This window comes from Paroedura picta, chromosome 4 (genome assembly GCF_049243985.1).
Source record: "Paroedura picta isolate Pp20150507F chromosome 4, Ppicta_v3.0, whole genome shotgun sequence".
Lineage (NCBI taxonomy): Eukaryota > Metazoa > Chordata > Lepidosauria > Squamata > Gekkonidae > Paroedura > Paroedura picta.
This window is the reverse complement of record NC_135372.1, coordinates 112,549,025-112,569,778: the sequence shown is the minus strand read 5'-3', so window position 1 is coordinate 112,569,778 and position 20,754 is coordinate 112,549,025. Positions and strand designations below refer to the sequence as shown.

The window sequence follows — 20,754 nt, the reverse complement described above, 5'->3', positions numbered from 1 at the left end:
GTTAATTCCACCATTTTATTATTTGTTATATAAAGACACTTTTTCCCCAGTGAGGGAAGAATTTATAACATGTCTACATTTGTATAACAATTGAAATCTGTGAGTTATGATAATAGTGACAGATAAAAGGCAGCCAGCCTTTCTTACAGGTTGGCTAGGGAATTTAAGATGCAGTCCACAAAATAAATGGTCCAAAGCAATACTAGCGGATGAGCACAAAGAGCAATTGCTCTTCCTGTGGTTTCCTGGGAAAATATGATTCAACCTCACAAATATCAATGGGTACTAAAGACCCCTAGTGCTTGCTAAAGAAAGATGAGGAAACTCCAGAGCCTTGATGTTGGAATGAGTGGGTTTCCTTCATTCATTGTTGTCAAAGGAAAGGTGCATCTTGAGTGAGGATGGGGAGGGATTGTGTTAGATGACTTTCTCATGCTGTGCATTAAGGCACAAAGTACCAGGAGAAGTTGTCCCTTCAAACCAGAAGTGGTGTGATCACAGTGGGTTTTATGACAAATTAAATATGGGGGGGACACACAAATAATTTCATTTGGGAGTAACTATAGTGGCTGCCTCCAGGGACCGTTTTCTCAAGCAGGTAGCATCCATGCTTCCTGTTGCCCTGTGGCACCCTCATCTATCTGAGGATGGGTCAGAGAGAGATTGTGGATTCTTTGTGGCATCTCCCCCAACTTGTTTCATGTCTGAATATGTTTACTCATCATTCAGTTTATCTAACTAGGCCAGAAAAGATTGTTGATTCTGTCTGATCATGAAAAACAGGCTGTGCTTCTGGACTTGCTCTTGCAAAACAGATTGGTTCCACTGCCAGGAATTATTGTTATAATTTGCTTTGATTCAACAGCTATTTTTTTTCCTGACTTTGCTCACCTAGTTACATAGACTGAGGCTTCTGTAACCTCCAAAACTGAGCTACTGTGTCACGTTCTACATGGAAATCCCCTTGAAGATAGCTTGGAAGCTTCAAACAGCATTTGACTCATACAAACATAAAATACTATAGAAAATCAGTTTTAAAACAGTTGGCTACATTTTTTTTCCTGCCAAGATGTAAGGTGTTGGTCTTAAGCTTTAACTTGGAACTATGTTTTGAAAGGACCACCTCTTCCTGGGTCTGTCCACCAACCTAGATTGGCCTGGCACCTCTTGTGGGAGGCCCTTCGAAAGGTACAAGCAACCTAAAAGAGATCTAGAGCCTCCCAGAAGAGGAAAGTAGGGCCTTTTCTTTCACAAGGTTCAGAAAACAGTGCAGGACTGCTTTATTTCAGTGTGACTGTGGATGTTCAATCATATTATCATGCAACTCTGTTGTAGCTAAAGTTGCACTGTTCTGGAGTTGGTTGTTGCTAGGTGTATTGTGTCAGTTTTTGCAGTTTAATGATACTATGATTAATGTTCTTAAAGTGTGTTGGGGGAACTGTTGTTTCCATGGCGGGGCTGTATTTTCTCCTTGGTTGTTGATTGCTATTGCTTTATACTGTTATTGGGTGTTTTTACTATTATTGGAAGCATCTTTGTGCAAAGTGCAAAAGATATATTTTACAAATAAATAATACATGGATGCACAAAGTGCTTGCCTGACTTGCAGTGACTGACATTGCATTTCCTATAAAGGTAAAAGGTAAAGGTATCCCCTGTGCAAGCACCGGGTCATGTCTGACCCTTGGAGTGACGCCCTCTAGCATTTTCATGGCAGACTCAATACGGGGTGGTTTGCCAGTTCCTTCCCCAGTCATTACCGTTTACCCCCCAGCAAGCTGGGTACTCAATTTACCAATCTCAGAAGGATGGAAGGCTGAGTCAACCTTGAGCCGGCTGCTGGGATTGAACTCCCAGCCTCATACGCAGAGCTTCAGATTGCATGTCTGCTGCCATGCCACTCTGCGCTACAAGAGGCTCTTTTGCATGTCCTATAGATATGCAGAAAAATAGGTGTTGGTGACCCCCACTGGCTCCCCTTTTAAAACCCTTTGAGACTGAAATGCCATTCCTCTAATGCAGCCTCCACAAACAGTGGACCACTGGCACAACATCAAAGAAGCATGCCCACTTTAAAGCATGAAATCTAATGCACAAATGAAATCCGATATCTCACGCGTATGATGATCCTTTGCATAATTTTCATGAAGTTTAATAGTCAGTCTCAGTATGAATGGATGTTGAGAACTAAATCAGGATCTAACATGAGGACACCCTCCCAGGCTGCATCTGTTTTGCTGGGACAGTTCCCATTTTCATGTTGAAATCACAGCTTTTGCCTTGATGTTTTAGAAATTGTAGTAGGCAAGGGTAAATTTTGTGCAACACAATTATATTTGCATTTCTGATCTGAGCATTTGCAGACAAAAATTGTTCTTTACTGTTAGAAAATCAAGCTTTTGAACTTCATCTCCCACTTACAGGGTTGCAAAAACAGATTTGGTGAAATATTTCTTTCCTCACATTGTCAAGAGGCATTTGCCCCCCTGTTTTGTTTTTATCCGCCACATGCAGGGTACAAGTCAAAGCAGCACAGAGGATAGTTGTGAGGGCCGAGGAGGGCAAGGGACCGTTGGTGCAAAGGAGCATCAGGCCCACAGAGGAGAACTGCTGCAGCTTGGGGCATGGCCTAGGGAGAGGCTGCAGTGAGCTGGGCTTTGTTTTCTCTTCTCTGCTGTTCTGGGCAGCTGGAAGGGTTCCCACTCTTAGGAAGAGCAAAGGAATGAGGTTTGCTTGAGCTAGTCTATGCAAAATGCCCAAATATAGACATTTCTCTGGACCCTGAGAAGCAGCAGTTCAGAGTCAGCCAGACCTTCAGCAATGATTGACTTCTCACAGAGTTGGCACGCAACCCACTGTGCTGGCAGAGGCAGAAAGGAGAAGGTCTCTCAGCTGGCCCCACTCCCAGCACACTCGAGACTGCATGGTGGGCTTGTGTTTGTACACAAACAGAAACATCCCATCCCAGCCGCGACTCTTAAGTTTCTGCCATCCCCTAGTTGGTGTCAAGAGGAGTCAGATTTCCACTTTGCTGCTCAGCTGTTAGAGCCAGTGTCAGCCACTGGATGGAGATCTGAAGGCAGATAGTAGGCTTCACCAGCACCGTGGGCAAGTAATTGTTTCTCAACTTCAGTTACCCACCTCTGAAATGGCAACGACCATGAATTTATTCACAGGGCTGTTTGAAAGTTAGCTGTGAGAGAGCTGCTAGCTCCCTTTTGAAAAATACCTGGAGATTTGAAGATAGAGTCTGTGGAGGGCAGGATTTGGGAATGGGACACACTTTAGTGTGGTATAATGCCATAGATTTGACATTCCACAGCAGCCATTTTCTCCAGGGGAACTGATCCCTTGACATCTGGAGATGAGTTGGCATTCTGGGAGATCTCCAGCCACTTCCAAGGGGCTGGCAACCCTAGGCTGCAATGAGGAGGGCCAAGTGCATCCCTGCAGCCTTCCAGTGACATAGATCCAGGGCTGAATCTGCACTGAGCTTTTATTCCAATCCCAGGTTGATTCAGTCCCTGCCATCTCCACTGAATGCGATTTCCATTTTGATTTTGTCCGATTTAAATTTTCCCTCTTCAACAAGCATGATTGATCCGGAGTGACTCTACCTTTATCCTGCAATATCCTAGAGTGGATATAACCCTCAATATTTGAAGAATCGGATTGAGAAAGCATGAGAAAGCATGTGGAGCTCTGCCTGTTTCGAATTTGTTCCAGAAATCCATGGTAGAGAAGCCCTAATTGGCCTGGGCGTCAGTTCCTGATTTCCAGGCTTTAAAGGGGAAGCCCTAATTTTTCTCAGCAGAAGCTCCAGAAGCCTAAACTTCTCTCAGTAGAGATTTGCCTCTTGTTTTTTTTCACCCTCCTCTGCTGTCTCCAATCCCCCCCCCCCCTTGTTCAAGAAAGGAAAGAAAGGCTCCTGCTGTGCTTGGCTCCCCCCTCCCCTTCTGAGCTTCCCTAAGCATGTGCAGAACACTTTTCTGTTTCAATGGGGGGGGGGGGAGGAAGACCCGAGTTCAAATCGATCTGGATTCAGCAGGATCCACAACGGTATAAACAAAGTAAGTGCAGATTCAGCCCAGGCTGCCCCATCCTGTCACAGTTGTCAAATGCTGCTTCATTTCTGTTACGCATCTGCAGTGTCTAAATATATTCACCGCCCCCAGCTTCAAAATGTTCCGCTAGTCACCATCAGCAGCATTGTGTGAGCTTTATTAAAGAAGCTGTGAGTGAATTTGTACATATCATGAAGAGGACTGACATTCATGAGTTAGAGCTGAAACCTGCAGCAACTTCTGCACATGAGCTCAAGTGATTTGTCTCTTATTTCTTCCCCTAATGTCCTAGACAGGTAAGACAGAATTGTTTTGCAAGCAGGGATTGCTCCATATCCTGCTTTTAAGAGAAGGAACATGATTTTCTCTGAGGCAATGCATAAACCTACTTTCTCTTCAGTGTTTTGCAAACAGGATTCCACTTGCCATAATTTGAACCATGGAAGAAAGCCACGCAGGGCCTCTGTGGGTGCTCTCTCATGCTTGCTTCACGCACCCTTCATGGAAAGGTGGACACAAGCAACATGCTGCAGAGGAGCCATTATTTGGGGGTTCCTGAGTGGGGCCGCTATAAATAATAGATCAACTTGGATGTGCACCACTTGGCATTATCACAGTGTAGACATGCTTTAGCAGATTGTGGGATAAATAAAATTCTGCCCCAGGAAGAGTGATATTTGATTTTTCTATATATTAAACTCTTATACAAATTATAGGGTTTTTTTTTAATGCACAGCCTGAGTCACAAACTAGTTAAGCTACACCACTTGGACTGACTGCCAAGAGCATGAAACAGGTTCCATCCAAGAGTTCCAGCTGAAGTGGCTTGTGCCCAAACTGCCCTTGTGAGGAAATGGCTTATGAGTAATTATAACACATCTCTGATAAATTATAGCTGAGCCCCTTTCACATGTTTTTCTTCCTGTGAAACGCAGCGGTCTGTATGCCTCATGCCCTTTTCAAGCTGAGTGCTCATGCAACTTAATGTTGTTCAGCCAAAGGACAAACTTCTTGGTCTTGAGACAGAACCCCCCCCCCAGCAATTCCCACCCATCAGGCAGCAACAAGGGGGTCTGATCCAAACCTAATTGTTACTTTTCCTTTCTCAGACCCACTTTACACATCACCCTCATGACAAGTTTGTCACAGCAAAACTCCTCCCCTGTGCTGATCTCAAATGCTAAATCAGTAAGTAGTATATGGATGCTCCACATCCCATGGGTAGTTTGAATTACCTGGGTGCTTCTGTCACCAGTGAAACTTCCCTCCAACCGGGCTGATGATGCTGGTGTAGAATGTGATCAGGCTACCCATGTGATGCAGAACTTCCATGTATTCCCAAAGTGACATGACAGCCAACCTCAAAGGAGCGTTTTGTGGCAACCATGCTGCAAAGGTAATGGATGAACTGAGCCTTACATGCTTAAAATGGGCAAGGAAACAAGGCAAGCGGTGTTGGCACTCAGTTTGGTTGGAGAACCTAAAATCTTCAGAGACAAAATATCATGGATTCTGGTCCATGGTATAGGAGATGGCGATCTACAGGCTCTGAATGCCACTTATTTGGGGAGTTCCTTACGTTTTAATAATTAAAAAGAGAAATTGGCACAGGAAGGGTCCTCAAGTGCAGGAATCATATATTCATATCCTCCAAGACATCTCTAGAACCCAGGTGCTTGAATGAATGATCAATAAGATGTTGACAGTGTTTGACCTGAGCTCTGGGTTACCACATTAAATTTTTTTAGTGTGGTTCAAGGCTTTGCCTTTCCTACCAACTCCTACAAGTGGCCAACCTTAGCTTGTTTCTTCTTTCACATCAGGCCCGTCAAGTTACTGGATCCCCAAATCCCAAACTACTTTGGAAGATACTGCTCATGTCCAAAGTGCTGTCACAACGTAGCCCCAGATTCGGAATCTGTTCTCTTCCATTGCCTACTCACATACTGACTGCTAGGGTCTTGATGCCACAAATAGTCCTTAACACACTGTACAGACAAACATATACAGAGTTCTTTACAACTCCTGTGGAGGCTAGAGAAATCCTGTTGCACATACATCTATCTTTTACACCACCAGAGGAAGAGAACCCTAGAGATCACAGAAATAATAGACAGTTGGATTTGGCCCAGTGATTTCTCCCTCATCCTCCTCAGAATGACAACAGTGCTGCCAGTTGGCTCTAGTAGCAACTTCTGGTACTCCTCCTTGGGTGTCCTCTTGTGCAGAAGTAGGGCCCAGTTGCTTTCTCCTAGTGATGCTGCTTTAGTGTGGTTTTGTTCTTGCGTTTCTTAGTGGCAGACAGTTGCAGTGTTGTTGCCTGGCAATTGGAAGGACAAGCAGGGCTGCTCTGAATACAGATTCTCTCAAGACTATATCTGCCACTTTACTTTGTAAATTCTCTTGAGGAAAAACTGGACAAACAGACCAGATATATGACCTTCTGCAAATCCCCTCCTTGGAGCAGAGTTTCTGAGTTTAGAAGTTCAGAGAATAAATATCACTTCTTCCTGACAGCCAGGCCTCCTCTGCAGCCCGCCCAGTCCATCCCCTCCAATGTAATCCCACAGGGAACACTGGTCTTCTGAAACTGGTGCAGGACTGGCCACTGTTCCTGCTGCGTCTTTTTCATGTAAACAGTCACCTGAGAGACAAACATGGTGCTTCAGCCTTGGAAATCTCCCCCTTCCTGGAAGTCTAGATTCCATCTGCTACTGCAGCAATTTGGGAACCTCCACCTGCCAAGATAAAAAGTGTGCTTGTTAGTACAAGGTCTGAAATCAAGGAGGATGACCACGTAAGACTTGCTTGAAAATTATTTGCATTAAGAGCTTAGGAAGTTAACATTGCTTTATTCTTCATAAATTATAATGCACTTTGTATGTTGCGGTCTTGGTGTTTTGTATACAGTCTCCTTACATTGATCTTTTGGAAAGGAAAAATATGCAGCACATGGACTGCTATGAATATATTTTAGGACGCCAACTGATGGATTATTATTAATCCCTCCCACCTTTCATGATATATTTTTGAATGCATTGTTTCCTATATAAATCTACATGAAGGAAACAATTCCTTGGATCCATTCCCTTTTCTTTGAGCACACTATGAAAGCAGTCTGCTGTCACAAAATATGCTTCCTCTGGTCCTGGGCTCTTCCACATTGACTAGACCAGTCTTTTTCAACCATTTGACTGTGGAGGAACCCTTGAAGTATTTTAGAGCTTTGAGGAGCCCTGCAACCAGCCCGGAAGTTATGTCAGCTGGCCACACCTCCATGCTACACCCATGCTAAATGGAAAGGGGGGGGGGGAGAAAGGAGGCAGTTTGAGGGAGGAATAGGCATCCAGGTTTTGCTCCCTTTCCCAGGTGGAGCAGCCATGTGAGAATGCCACCCCCTGGTCAATGGAAGCGGTTGATTCCCTGCTTTCAGGGCAAGGCCAGGAATAGCTTGTGGCCAAGTCCACTAGGGCAGGATATAGGGGAAAGGCTGGGGAGCCCCCGAGAAGCTCTCACGGAGCCTCAGAGCTTCAGGGAGCCCTGGTTGGGAATCCCTGGGCTAGACTAATGTTTTTCAAGGAGCCCAAAGTGCCTAGCACCCTGAATGCAACCTGATGCAGAGAACTGCCTATGCAGTGCCAGGAGAAAAGCATCTGCAGAACAAAAGGATGGAAGCCAAGGCTATGTTTGAGGTGGCTGGAACAATCTGATAACCATCTTCAAGTATTTAAAAGGGTGCCATATAGAGGATGGAGCAGAGTTGTTCTCTCTTGCCCCAGAGGGACAGACCAGAACGAATGGGATGAAATTAATTCAAAAGAAATTCCATCTAAACATCCTGACAGTTAGAGCGGTTTCTCAGTGGAACAGGCTTCCTCAGGAGGTGGTGGGTTCTCCATCTTTGGAAATTTTTAAACAGTGGCTAGATAGCCATCTGATGGAGAGGCTGATTCTGTGCAGGCAAAGGGGTGGCAGGTTACAGTAGATGAGTGATTGGGATGTGAGTGTCCTGCATAGTGCAGGGGGCTGGACTAGATGACCCATGAGATCCCTTCCAACTCTATGATTCTATGATTCTATGTGTACAGAGCACATATATCATAATGCGTGAAGGATATGTTAATGAGGTATGGTGGTTAAAAGAGGTGGCCTCTAATCTGGAGAGCCAAGTTTGATTCTCCACTCCTCTATATGCAGCCAGATGGGTGACCCTGGGCAAGTCACAGCTCTCTCAGAGCTTTCCCAGCCTCATTTACCTCACAGGTGTGGGGAAGGAAGGGCAGGTGATTGTAAGCTGTTCTCCCTGCTTTTTACTACCTGGGGGAGTCTCAAAGTGGCTGACAATCGCCTTCCCTTCTCCCCACAACAGATTGTGATGGAAGTGGGGATTTCAGGGAGGTGGGGATGAGAGAGCTCTAAGAGAATTGTAACTGGCCCAAGGTCACCCAGCTGGCTTCATGTGGAGGAGTGAGGAATCAAACTCAGTTCTTCAGATTAGATGCTACTGCTCTTAATCACTACACTACTACACCAAAGAAGATCCTTGGCGCATATTCCTATTCCTATCCATGATCCCTGAGCAGCCTCTCCACAGGCTTCACCCTGTTGGTAACAGCCTCCTCCACGTTCTCCATTTGCTTGCCTTCTTCAGCTGTTTGAGGTTGCTGGAACGAATGGCAGCCAGAAGCTGATCCCGAGAGTTCTTCTCCTGTGGTGGAAGAGCTTTTTCTACCATCTTCCTCTGAGTTGCTGGGGAAAGAGAATTCCTCAAATTTTCATTGATCAGGGGAGGGGCCAGGGGAGGGGCCAGAGGGGGTGGGGGTGGGGGAGGCGCATCTGGGGCTCCTGCTTTCTTAGGAGAAGGTTTGGGAGAAGACCAGGGGGACGTTTTAGGGGATGGCTTTGGAGAAGCCTTAGGTGAGCCAGCTGGCAGGCCCGCGGCCTTCGGCACTTCGAGGAAATCCTTCTTCTCCCCCTTTTCCTGAGCCTGTGCCTGCTTCTGCTCCTGCATGCGTTTCTGTCGTTGCTTGTCCATGTTCCTGCTCAGGAGGTTGGTGACGGTCATGCGGGGTCCTGCTAGCTCGAAGTGGTAGCCCAGCTTCAGCAGGGTGGTATTTTCTTTCAGCAGCTTGGCTATCTCCATCTCAGTTTTCCCTCCGCAAATGTGCCTCTGGTTGTGAAAGCGGAGCTCTGTGAGGGCATTGTTCTGCAGCAGTGCGCGGAAGATCGCCAGGATCCCTTTGCCTGTTATGTGGTTAGAGTCTAGATTTATGCTGGTCAGAGTCTTGTTTGACTTCAGCATTATGGCTATGGCAAAGGCAACATGATCATCAGCCCGGGTGTTGGCCAACGCAAAGACCTTGACCACAGTGTTGAATTCTAAGGCTTCGGCAAATCGCACCAGGATTTCATTGTTGATGCAGTCGGAGTTATTGACGTTAATCTCTATCATCTCTGGGTCATTATTCTTGACCTTTTCCAATGGCTCATCGAAGATACTGGTGGCTTCCTCTTCCTTGTTCTGGCTGGAAGACGTCTCCATAGATGTAGGGGAGCTGCCATCAGGAGTCACCTCTTTTATGGTCTCTTGCTCTTGTTTGGAGCTCTTTCCATTTGAGGTGATTTTGCCGTCTCTCGGCAATTTCTCCTCACTTGGTTTAGAGCTTTTCTTCTCTGAGGCGCCTTTGCTGGGTGTTTTCTCTTCACTTCCAGACTTTGAACCTTGCTTTAAAGTTGAGCTTTTATCTCCTTCTCTCCCTGTTCCTTTTTTGTCTTCTGTCTTCTCAGTGCCCTTCTTCAAATCAGCTGCCTTTTCCTCTTTTCCTTTGTTTTCAGCTAGTTTGTTTTTGGGCATTGTATTCTTTTCTTCCCCTCTCACTTTGGCAGTTGTACTTTTGTCCTCTGTTTTGTTTTTCTCCTTTGAGACATTCTTTTCCTCCTTGGAGGACTTCTCTTCTTTGACCTGTCCAGTTCTCTTAGTGCTATCTGTTTCATCCTTTGCTTTTTGATTTGCCTTCTGGACATTTTCTTCTTTTTTACAGTCTTTTGCTAGGTCAGACGATTGGTTTCTTCTCAGATCTTTGCCATGAAAATCCTTCTGTTTTTCTTCAAGAATCTTTCCTTCTTTCTTCTTCTCCACTGGCTTCTCTTCCTAGCAAAAAGAAAAGAAGTATCTATAAGATAAGGGTGCATTGACAATGCAGCAGACCTCTACTTGATCCTGGTTGGAGTTATGTTTGCCAGGTGTACCAGATAAAAATGACAGTGGTTAATGAACATCAGAGGTACGAGTAGATTATGGTAAATGGTAACCTAACTGCTAGTTCTTTAACTCCTTGGCTAGAACTCATTGAGCTGCTGTTTACTTTATGGTAAATATAATATTACTTACTAAGTTTCACAAGGGAGGTCATAGAGTGAAGGTGCAGTATGTCTGTGTGTGTGGGGAGGTCCACCTGCCTGCTTTAGACACAAACACAAAAGAGCAGGTATGTATCTGTGAGGCACAACACTCTCATTGCACACATGATGCGAAGTCCTTGTGTTGTTCCCTAGGAAACAAAAGTGTGTGGCTGGACCATCAAGGGAATTAGATTCCACTTGGGTTTTGTGCCTCTTCCTTAGGGCTGCCAACTTCTAAGCGGGGCTGAAGAGAGACTGTTGATCCAAACGAGAAGCAAGCTGAAAACACAAGGGGCAATTCCGCACATCTGGCAATGTTGCTGGATGTCCGCAGCAGCCCGAAGTGCTACAATTTGTAGTGGAATTTGGAACCAACCAATAATACATTTAATGAAAGGTAGGGGGATATTCATGCTATAAATATATTTGTACTGTACATGATAACATGAATGTGGAGACTGATATAATTTTTTAATTAACAGAATACAGCCATTGAGGAAGGGTTTTTTCACAGCCATAGAGCAGTTAAGAGACCTCCATGAAACACTGAGCCTGAGGGACTGTTTATATGAAATACTTGATGACATTGAGACACGACTCATTTAAAAATAAAACCACTGAGGAAGAAGGAAACATTGAGAATGGACTATTGAGAAAAATTATGTTTATCCGGAACCTGTTTTAGTTTGATTTATGTTTTCATGCCTATAACATCACAGATATGAAGATAATATCTACTGAATATTAATTATTGAAGTTATATATTTTTTTCAATAAATTGGAACAATTATAAACAAAAACAGATTACTTTTTTGATAGCCAAACGGTCGAATGTTTCTATTTTAGGTACCCGTTCTGGCTGATTAAATTTGGATTTTGATTTCATATATGGTCTCTGAGTGAATCACACCATATTACGAGACTTTGTAAATGTTGGAATAAATTTGTTTATTGAACTGCCATTTTCAGCTAACTTCTAAGTGGGGCCTGGAGATTTCCCAGAATTATCACTGATCTCCAGACATCAGGGATCAATTCAACCCTGGGAGTCCTTTTCTCTCTCTGTCCCATCTACTTTTTAAAAGCCCTGTGCACTTTTCTGGGAGTCAGCTTCGCTGAAAATAGCTGGCCTTACTTCCAAGTAACCAGGCATAACCTTCCAAGTACTTGCCACCCCATTCCTTATTTGTCAGTGGACCGTTTCTGCTTTTTTTCCTGGCAAAGAGCCCAGACATTTTATTATAAAGGGTGCCAATTTATAATTTAGCATGATTATCAGCCGTGATCTAAAGTAAAACAGATTCTCAAGTCCTATCGGTGCAATGGGAGATTGAAGTCCATCAGTAACTATCTCATATTGAAATCAACAATGCTTAGATTTGTTGTGTTGCCAGCTCTGAGTGGGGAAACTTTTTTGGGGGAGGGGGAGTGAAGCCTGGGGAGGGTGGGGCTTGGAGAGGGGAGAGACCTCAGTGGGGTACACCAGCCATTTTCACCAGGGGAACTTGGAGGCCAGCTGTAAGTCTGCAAGATCTCTAGCCACCACCTGGAGACTGGCAACCCGAAGATTTCACTAGAACTTGCTAATTGAACTTGCTAATAAGATTTCACTAGAACTTGCTTATAATGCAATCCCAAGAATGTTTTCCTGGGAGTAAGCCTGATTAAATAAACCCAAGTAGGATTCTGAGTAGACCTACTTAGGACTACTGTCATAGCTGTAGTGTACCTGTGCACCATGTCCCTCATAGAGCAGGGGGAATCATTTTCATGGGAATAGGGACAAAACAAAATTACTTCTGTTCTCTCAAAAGATATGGTAAGTCTCTTCTAAAAATAAATACTTGAAGGAGCTGAAACTTAATTTTGCACTGGGCAAAACCCAAGCAATTTGGTTTTCAAATAGCTGGCCATTGTGCATTGTTCATGGGCTGTAGGCAAAGGGCAGTGTAAAAATCTAATTAAATAAAAATTAAATTTATTTAATTTCTACCCCCCTCCTCACCTGTGAGGATCCAAAGCAGCTTACTTCTTCTCATCCATTTTATACTCAGGACAATTATATGAGGGAGGAGGGCATGGCTGGTTAACATTCAAGAAGCCTTTCATGGTCGAGTAGGGATTTGAACCTGGGTTTCCCAGTCTCTCTATCCATTCCATTGCACTGGAGCCATAGCCAGCTTGAACCAAACCAACAAATTTGCCCTTTGGATTTGGCCCGGGATCCAGAGACTGCTGGATCAGAAATCATTTGGCTCTCCATTTCCATCTAACTAAAGGACATTTGCAAAAAAAGCAGTATTTTACATGGTTTTAAGAAAGCCGAGCTCCTGCTTTTAAGAAGGGGTTTGCCTTAAGAAATTGCTTACATGTGGAAATAAACAGACTCCATTTTTGGAAATCAAGGATCTTTTTATTTAGTTAAGAGATTACTAGTTCTAAACATCAAGACCTGCTTTTCTAGTTCTGGAATTCATGTAGGCTGATGCAACATCCAATGGGTCTAGGAATTTATTTGCTGCTGGATAAGAGCAGCAGAAAGCAGAAATGCAGGAGCATTCCAACCCCCCAAAGATTTTAACACTTTGTGATTCTGGCTTTCCCGGAAACCAGCCTTTTACAAAACAACAACAACAAGCCATGGATATGATCCATGTCTCCTTATTTTGGATGTGAAAGTGGGAGGAAGAGAAGCTAGGAGTGAAGGTGCTCTGCTGCCACACGGCTCATTGGTACAAGGGTGGTTCTCCTGTCTGCCTCTGAGCACAGACCGAGGTTCCAGGATTGCCAGCTTTTAGGTGGAGCCCGGTAATCTTCCAGTTTTACCCTTGATCTCCAGACTATAGAGACCAGTTTCCCTGGAGGAAATGGCTGCTTTGGAGGGTGGACTCCATGGCTTTATCCTCCACTGAAGTCCTTCCCTTCCTCCCAAGGCTCCACCAAACCTCCAGGAATTTCCAACCCACAGCTTGTGGGAATGGGAGCCCCGGTTGAGTCAAAGGATGGCAGAAGTAGAAGCAGAGAGGAAAAAACAGCACTCTAACCAATCTGTCCTTGCCCCCCCCCCCCCCCCCCGCGCTGATGAGATAGCACAAGATCTGAGTGCAGAGGGTGAAATGCTGCTGGACCAGCTTGCTGGATTCCGAGCATCTGGACACCAATCTTTAGTTCCTATAACATGCAGGTGGGAAATGGATGGGTAGCAAAGAGTGCAAACAGAAACAGCCTCTTAGCAGGGCTGGGACAGCCTAGGTTCCCTCCCCCTCCTCCCCCGCTCTCATGAGAGAAGGAGGGTTGCCACCTGGCCCGGAGGAAAATGTCCTGTCTCCTTAAAGGTAAAGGTAAAGGTATCCCCTGTGCAAGCACTGAGTCATGTCTGACCCTTGGGGTGACGCCCTCTAGCGTTTTCACAGGCTTAATGTGCAGAAGTTGACACTTGAATGTGGAAATAAATGACAACCCACTAAGCCTCAATTAAAAGGTCAGGATAATTTTATCCAGGCCTGTTGACAATTCTAATGAAGAAATGTGTGGCCCTGATAGAAAGGTTCATTTTTTGCAGAGGAAAATCTGTCAGCCTAACTGCCTTCCTCATCAGCTGAGCAGCTCCATTTTCTGCAAACTGTTTCTTAAGATCAAGCTTATGTAACCTGTTTTCCAGCTGCTGCCCATGATCACCAGTTGTTTCCAGGTACATTCAGTGATGCTTGGCCATCATGGTCATGCCTTTGAGTATTTATCAGCTCCAGCAACATCCCGCCAATATTTTGGAACATCCATTACCTTGCTAATTTGCCAGGGGCTCTTGCTGCTTTTCTTCTAGCCCTATCATGGGGATAGTCCCAACCAGGCCAAAAAAAAAAAGAAATAAAAGGTTTCCTTTTATGGAAGTAGGGTGACCAGATACATAGATGTATTCAGCCAGAATATGCACAAACCTGGCTTGTTCCTATGCTTACAAGCACACAACTCTCCTTCTGTCCTTACAAGGAGTATGTGGAAGGAACCCTGGATTGATACTTATTCTAGTTACTCATGACATAAGTACACAGACATGCAGTTAAATGTGAATGAGCTTTTCTTTTACAAAGTAGGGGTTCTTCTGCATCCCCCTTTCCCGCAGTTGTTTGTGCCTATTGCTTCAGGGTTTCCCCCCTTTTCTTCACATGTTTTGCTTCCCCTAGTGGTCAATTCAATATTACACTCCTGTATGCTTGACATAAAACCCTGCAGATTTAAACTGCAGGTTTTTATGTAACATTCAATTGACTACTAGAAGAATTTGAGGATTCTAAACCTGGATTAAACTTTCATTTAAAAGTCTCACATGAGGGGGAAATTAACCCTGATTAACCCATACACCCATACTTGCAAATCACAGGTAAATAGTTTAAAAACAGGACTCCTTCATTACACTCCATGTGAGGAGGGATGAAGGAAGTGCATGCACAAGTACACCCATAAGGGGGTTTCATGTACCTTCAATCTTATGTTGGTTTGATGGGAAGTCCAAATGCATCAAGGGCAGGTCTCCTGAAACTTTAAGAGTAGTGTAGAAGTAGGAATTTTTTTGGCATGAGCAAATTATTTCTTAGGGATAGTAAAAACTGGACTTCCTTGGTGGGATCCCATCACAGCGTGGACCAGGACAAACCTTGCTTAGCTTCAGAAGGTGGGCTGGATGGGATCATGCTCCTGCTGAACTCTTTCCCCTCCTCGGACTCTGTCCTTCCCAGACTCCACTCCAGATCCCCAGGAATTTCTTGAACCAGCGTTGGCGCCCCTTCCCCAAAAGTCTCCATCTTTGTGAGGCTGGAAAAGACTTCTCCTGCTTGCTCCTGACCATGGGGTTTTCAACTGCTTGCTTGCTCTCTCTCTCTCTCTTTCTTTTCCCATCTGTTTTCCTCCCCAATTGTGACCCAAAGTGGCTTTTACAAATGACTTTTACAAAGAATGGACATATTTTTTCAAGACTAAACTATGGCTACTGTACACCAATCAAAAAGAAATGTAGGCTTCTATAAGCTTTGGGTAAAAGTCTATAATATTGTAGCCAGTCCTATAATCTTAAATGAAGAGAAGAGGGTTTTTAAGATTGAAACGGGGAACTAAAGTGTTCTTCCGTAGTGCCTCCCAACCCACACACAGAGCTTCTTCTTCTACGCGACGGCAGCAAGACTAGAATTGGCCAAGAAATGGAAAACGCAAGAACTACCCTCGACAGAAGACTGGCTGAATAAACTAGCTGATTTTGCCAAGATGGCCAAACTGACACTATTAGTTAACGGAAGAATAGAAGAGGCCTTTCAAGAACAATGGGGCCCTTACCTGAACTATTTAAGGAAACAATACAAAGGGGATTAAAACGGGGAACTAAGTGTATCAAATGAAGAGCATAACCCTCCCTTTCTGTATTAATAATGTAGATTGCATGTATTTCACTGTTTTTAACTCTGGAAAATAAAATAAAAATTCTCTATAAAAAAAAGAAAGAAATGTAGGCAATATAATGTGTTTTGAATTGAATTTGCGGTGCAACTAACACCAGGAAAGAGGTGTGTGTTTGTGTACGTGTGAACTAGGGATGTGGCCTGGGAGCCAAGGGGGCAGCAAGCCAAAATAGTTTGGGAACTACTATTCTACACCAAGGAAAGCCAGGTTTGGGCAATGAAACTCGTTTATTTTTTCTTACTAAATTTAAGGTCATGAATACTAATATAATCTTGCTCATAGTTTCATTTGTAAAGAGGCAATGAGACTTTCATATACAGAGATGTCTACCAGACGGGAGCCATTATGCTGCACTGCCACCTTGGTCTGGGGATAGTTGCCTCCATTCTTCCCACGTCTGCATGGGGAACCTTTGTCTTGCTTCACCCCCTGTTCTGCCCCAGATTTGTTCAGTGGCACGAGGAAGCTAAAGAACCTGAAGTCAGGTCTTCCCCCCATTTTTTCCTTTTCTGACTTGCCAATCAATGTCATGTGGCATAAGCTCTCAATCACCTTCCAGTGCCATCTTTTCGCATCTGATTGTCCCTCTGAGTATTATAATGCAAAACTGTAACAACACTTGGGGTTTAAAAAAATGTGGGCTGTTTTGTCGTGCAATTCTCCCCCATTGAATGATGCATGAGGTAGAGTTGTGACATCAACTTCACCCTTGCACCTATGTTCTACCTAACAACATTTGTGGATTGGCCAAACAAATCCTCATGGAATGACCTGAGTACTGCTATATGAAAGGCATCCTGGTTCTTTCAAGCATGGCTGCTGACTAAAATATCTAGCATGGCCAGCTCTTGGGCGTGATCTGCAAAAGTTAACTCAAAGGCTTTCACAGCACATAGACAAACATGACCTGTTAATTCCAGCAGACTAAATTTCTCTTTAAAGGTAGAGCTGTTCAAAATGAGGCAACCCCTACCTTTACTCCTCATTCATATTATTCAAGCATGTGTGCTTCAACACTGTGAAATCCCTAAGGTTAAATGAAGCCTTCTTTCCTATAGAGCTTTGTCTTACATCAAGAGGTTGGATTGTTCCAGTCCTTATCAGTAATGAGAGAACACTGTGGCCCTCTGAGGATACAGAAGTGAGTCATCCCTGTTGTGCACAACTATGAAAGAGTGAAGAGTCCTTCTGTCCTCCTTTGCACTGTGCAAATTCTGATGACTCCAGAATCCGTTCAGGGTCTGGACCCTACCCCTGACTCTCCTACCAGCCCCATTCCTCCTGTGTACAGAGTGTCTCTGGTGTCCCCCTGCCTTGCAGCTATTGGTGTGAACTTTGCCTCCTGACCTTTCTTTAAAAAGAACCAGCCTGGTGCCTGCACTGATTAAACCCAAATATTTTGGCAAACTGAAACGCTGTTAGTTCCTTCTGAACAGACTAAAATGAACATTCGTGTAGCTGCTGCTGCTGCTGCTTGGTGGCAATACCAATCCTCATCAGTCTCGCTCAGACGTTTCCTTAAAAGGAAAAGGAGACTTGGGAGCTTCTTGTTTGGAATCTGGGCACTGAGGCACATGATCCTTTCTTGGTCCCCTCTTGGGTGCAGCTAGCCTGCTGGATCTGGGCCCACGGGGGACTGTGTGCAAGAGTTACTCGGCAGGGATGTACAGATTTGCTCAAGTTAACTGGACACTCACTGCAGGTGTTTGACGAAGGAAGTGACATGCTCCATTTGTTTTGTGCATTTTTATCAGCCAGAGCTTAAGAAAAGACGCCTCCCTTCTTCAAGTGAGTCACCAAGGCTACAAGGCTGAAATCAGTTGTTTAGGATGATTCCAGACTGGACATTTTTCCATGTAATTTGCTACAGAAAATGACATGTAGAAGTTATTCAGTTGCCATCATGTTCCATCACCAGCCGCTGACTGTTTCCATGTGGGTGTTTTGTCTTCTTTACCGCTGTTTTTGGGAGCACCCATACAATGTCAACTTTCCTCCTTCTTCCATGTTTCTCCCCTCTTTGCTTTGCTGTTTCCAAAACCTAATTTGGTATGATCGTTTTGTAAAGGTTGCAGTTAAAGTGTCTTTGGAAGCCTTATAGTCAGGAAAGTGTAAATTGTTGAAGATTCCTACCACATTCGTGCCATTTCCACTGACTTGGCCCTTGTCAACACCATTTCTCCCCAGTCATCAATGGGCTTAAAAAAAAAATTCCAAATTGATGGATAGCTGTAGCACAATAACCTTACAATTTTATTTTATTTTAAACATTTGCCTTTCTCTCTTTTGGAATTCAAGGCAGCTTATATAAAACATCAAAAATAATAATTAGAAACCCCATAAAAGTCACAGATTAAAAAGGTATCAGCTTTGTGAGCCAGCATTATGTAGTGGTTAAGAGCGGCAGTCTCTAATCTAGAGAACCGGGTTTGATTCCTCACTCCTCCACATGCAGCCAGCTGGGTGACCTTGGGCCAGTCACAGTCCTCCCAGAGCTCTCTCACTCCCACAGATTGTCTGTTGTGAGGAGAGGAAGGGTAAGCAATTGCAAGCCGCTTTGAGACTCCATCTGGTAGAGAAAAGCAGGTTATTAAAAGCCAGTTCTTCTCCATCTGGAGAGGATTTCTCACATAACAGAGACCACAAACTATGCCCATGACAGCGACTCAGTCTTCTGCAACAAGATTCAAGCTGAGATGGATGCACTCCTGTAATACTCATATATCAGTCACTGCCAAGCTGCAGAAAGATCCCACAGCTATCAGCAGCTTACTAAATCGTGCCAACTGCATCTCTCAACCCCAAAGGTGTCAACAGTTCCTGAAATGTCAACTGCTATTCAATTACACTTGGATGCCAACCACTCAGACGGTGCGAAAAAGGAATTTGATTGGCTGAATCATACAGAAACATTGTTATTTAAGAACAAACTTGAGGGTGATCAGATGAGGCATCTGGCTTTTCAGGCTTGGCAGAATCTTTGTTGTCATTTATTTGATCTCAGATTTTCACCACTGGTCAGAGAACTTGTCACTCTGGAGCAGAGATTGCATGCAGCCGCAGCCTCCCCAAACTTTGGACCACAAACTGCTGCCTGGGCTTGCTGGGGATCTGTCAGTGAACCCCTGAGTTCTACCCTACTGATGTTCCGGCCTGCATAACACGGAACACACAGGATGGGCCTGGGTTTCTTGTCCTGTGTAACAGATTGGGTTGCAGGCTCCCCTCAAGTCCCCACATGGGTAGCCAAGCTGTGACTGGAACATACTTGCTGGAAGAGTTTCAGGTCCCATTCAACTTTTTTCCTGACCTGAAATGGTCTGGGGTGAGATGCTATGTGGCCTGTTGAAGATAGCCATGAGTGGGTCATTCAGAGACTGTTTTAGGAGTGAAACAGGAGTGAAGGTTGAAGCCCCTTCTCTGTGCACACTGCAGTCCTGTTCTAAATCAGGCACCATGCACATAGGAACTGAGGAGCACCCACAACTCAGATCTGACTGTTGCACCATCAGGATGCAGGGTGTGGAACCCAGACCTATCCTGTGCACTCTGTAATGTGTGGAAAAAACGTGCGGAGATCTGGTTTCCCACCACTACCAGCAATATAGAATTAACACACTACAGTACACATAATGAAGTCAAATACAAATATGCAAAATACAAATAAAAGTATGCAAGACTTAGAATTAATAAGGCCTCAGTTATAACAACACCAATCTGTCAATAACATAGTTCATTATAGAATGCCACATAAGATATTCTTTCTCTCCAAAGCTATGGAATTTTTCTTCCATCTTGGTAGGAATCACTGAAAACTATGCAGCAGGCCTGGTGATTAGATCCTGATGCTGGCAACTTCAGAGTCCCAACAACAACAATGGAAACCTTAAATCCTAGTTTGTGTGTTGGTCACACGTGCTTTGAAAAGAGGCTGTTGTGCAGCCTGCACAGGGCTCTGGAGGCACTGTTGACAGACCTAGTTTAGGCCTGTATCTCTATAGCAACCAGAAAGTTTTGTATCTGGCCACTGGCTGTTCTTTTCCTCAGCCATTTTGTCTGGCTTGAACCTAGGCAGAAACTACCAAACAGTTAAAGGGATGAAGCTCATTTAATACATTATGCTCTGTGTGACCCCTCAAATTGTGTACATGAGCAGCCCCTCATTAACACAGGAAGCCTTGCTTACAGCAATTTGGAGCCAAACAGGAACCTGCAGTTCCCATTTTAAGATTACAGCAGTTATATTCCACTCAGGATGGGAACTGTTCTATTCGGGAGGGAGGAATTAGAGGGAACACTGAGGTCCATTCTGCACGACTTCAATGTTGCAAAAGGCTTGCAAATTGTAAACGCTACTAATTTGCAGTTATGCACGACGTCGCACGTAATCTGCCACACTCCTGAAACAGTCCTGCAAAAAGCGATTCATTGTAGTGCTTAAAGGGAAATCCAGAAAAGTGGATTCACCCTCCAAAAAGCGCTACACTCTTGCAAATAATCTGCAACAGTAGCAAAAAAGACCCGTGCATTCCCATTGTTGCGGTTCCAGCCAAGTCCCTCCTCCTGGCTCTCTCCTCCGAACTTCCGGCGAAGTGATCGCCATTTTTTTTTTCTCGGAGCGAGCTGAAAGCAACGAACCGGCGAGCCTTCATTCACCCAGCGAGGCTTCTCTGGCTACAGTCCCTCCACAGAGCTGCTTTAAATCTCCCCTCAAGTCACCAAGCACAACACAGCCCCATTTGCAAGTTCCCTTTATTTTCGGCCGAAAATCGCGCCCGTGCATGGGGGGGGGGAATTTTTTTTCACTCAGGGGAGCGTGCTAATGATGACTTGGCAG

The 20,754-nt window shown here is 44.5% G+C and overlaps 1 protein-coding gene across 1 annotated transcript in view; it reads right to left on the bottom strand.

Annotated features, from left to right (window-relative positions):
- LMOD1 (leiomodin 1) overlaps positions 1–20,754 on the bottom strand; it is a 38,231-nt gene continuing 17,477 nt past the window's right edge. The window contains exons 2-3 of the mRNA XM_077335144.1: positions 8,707–10,215; positions 1–6,802 (exon numbers count right to left, since the gene is read on the bottom strand). Coding sequence (XP_077191259.1) covers positions 6,776–6,802; positions 8,707–10,215 — 1,536 coding nt within the window. The 3' untranslated portion in view covers positions 1–6,775. The remainder of the gene's footprint in view (positions 6,803–8,706; positions 10,216–20,754) is intronic.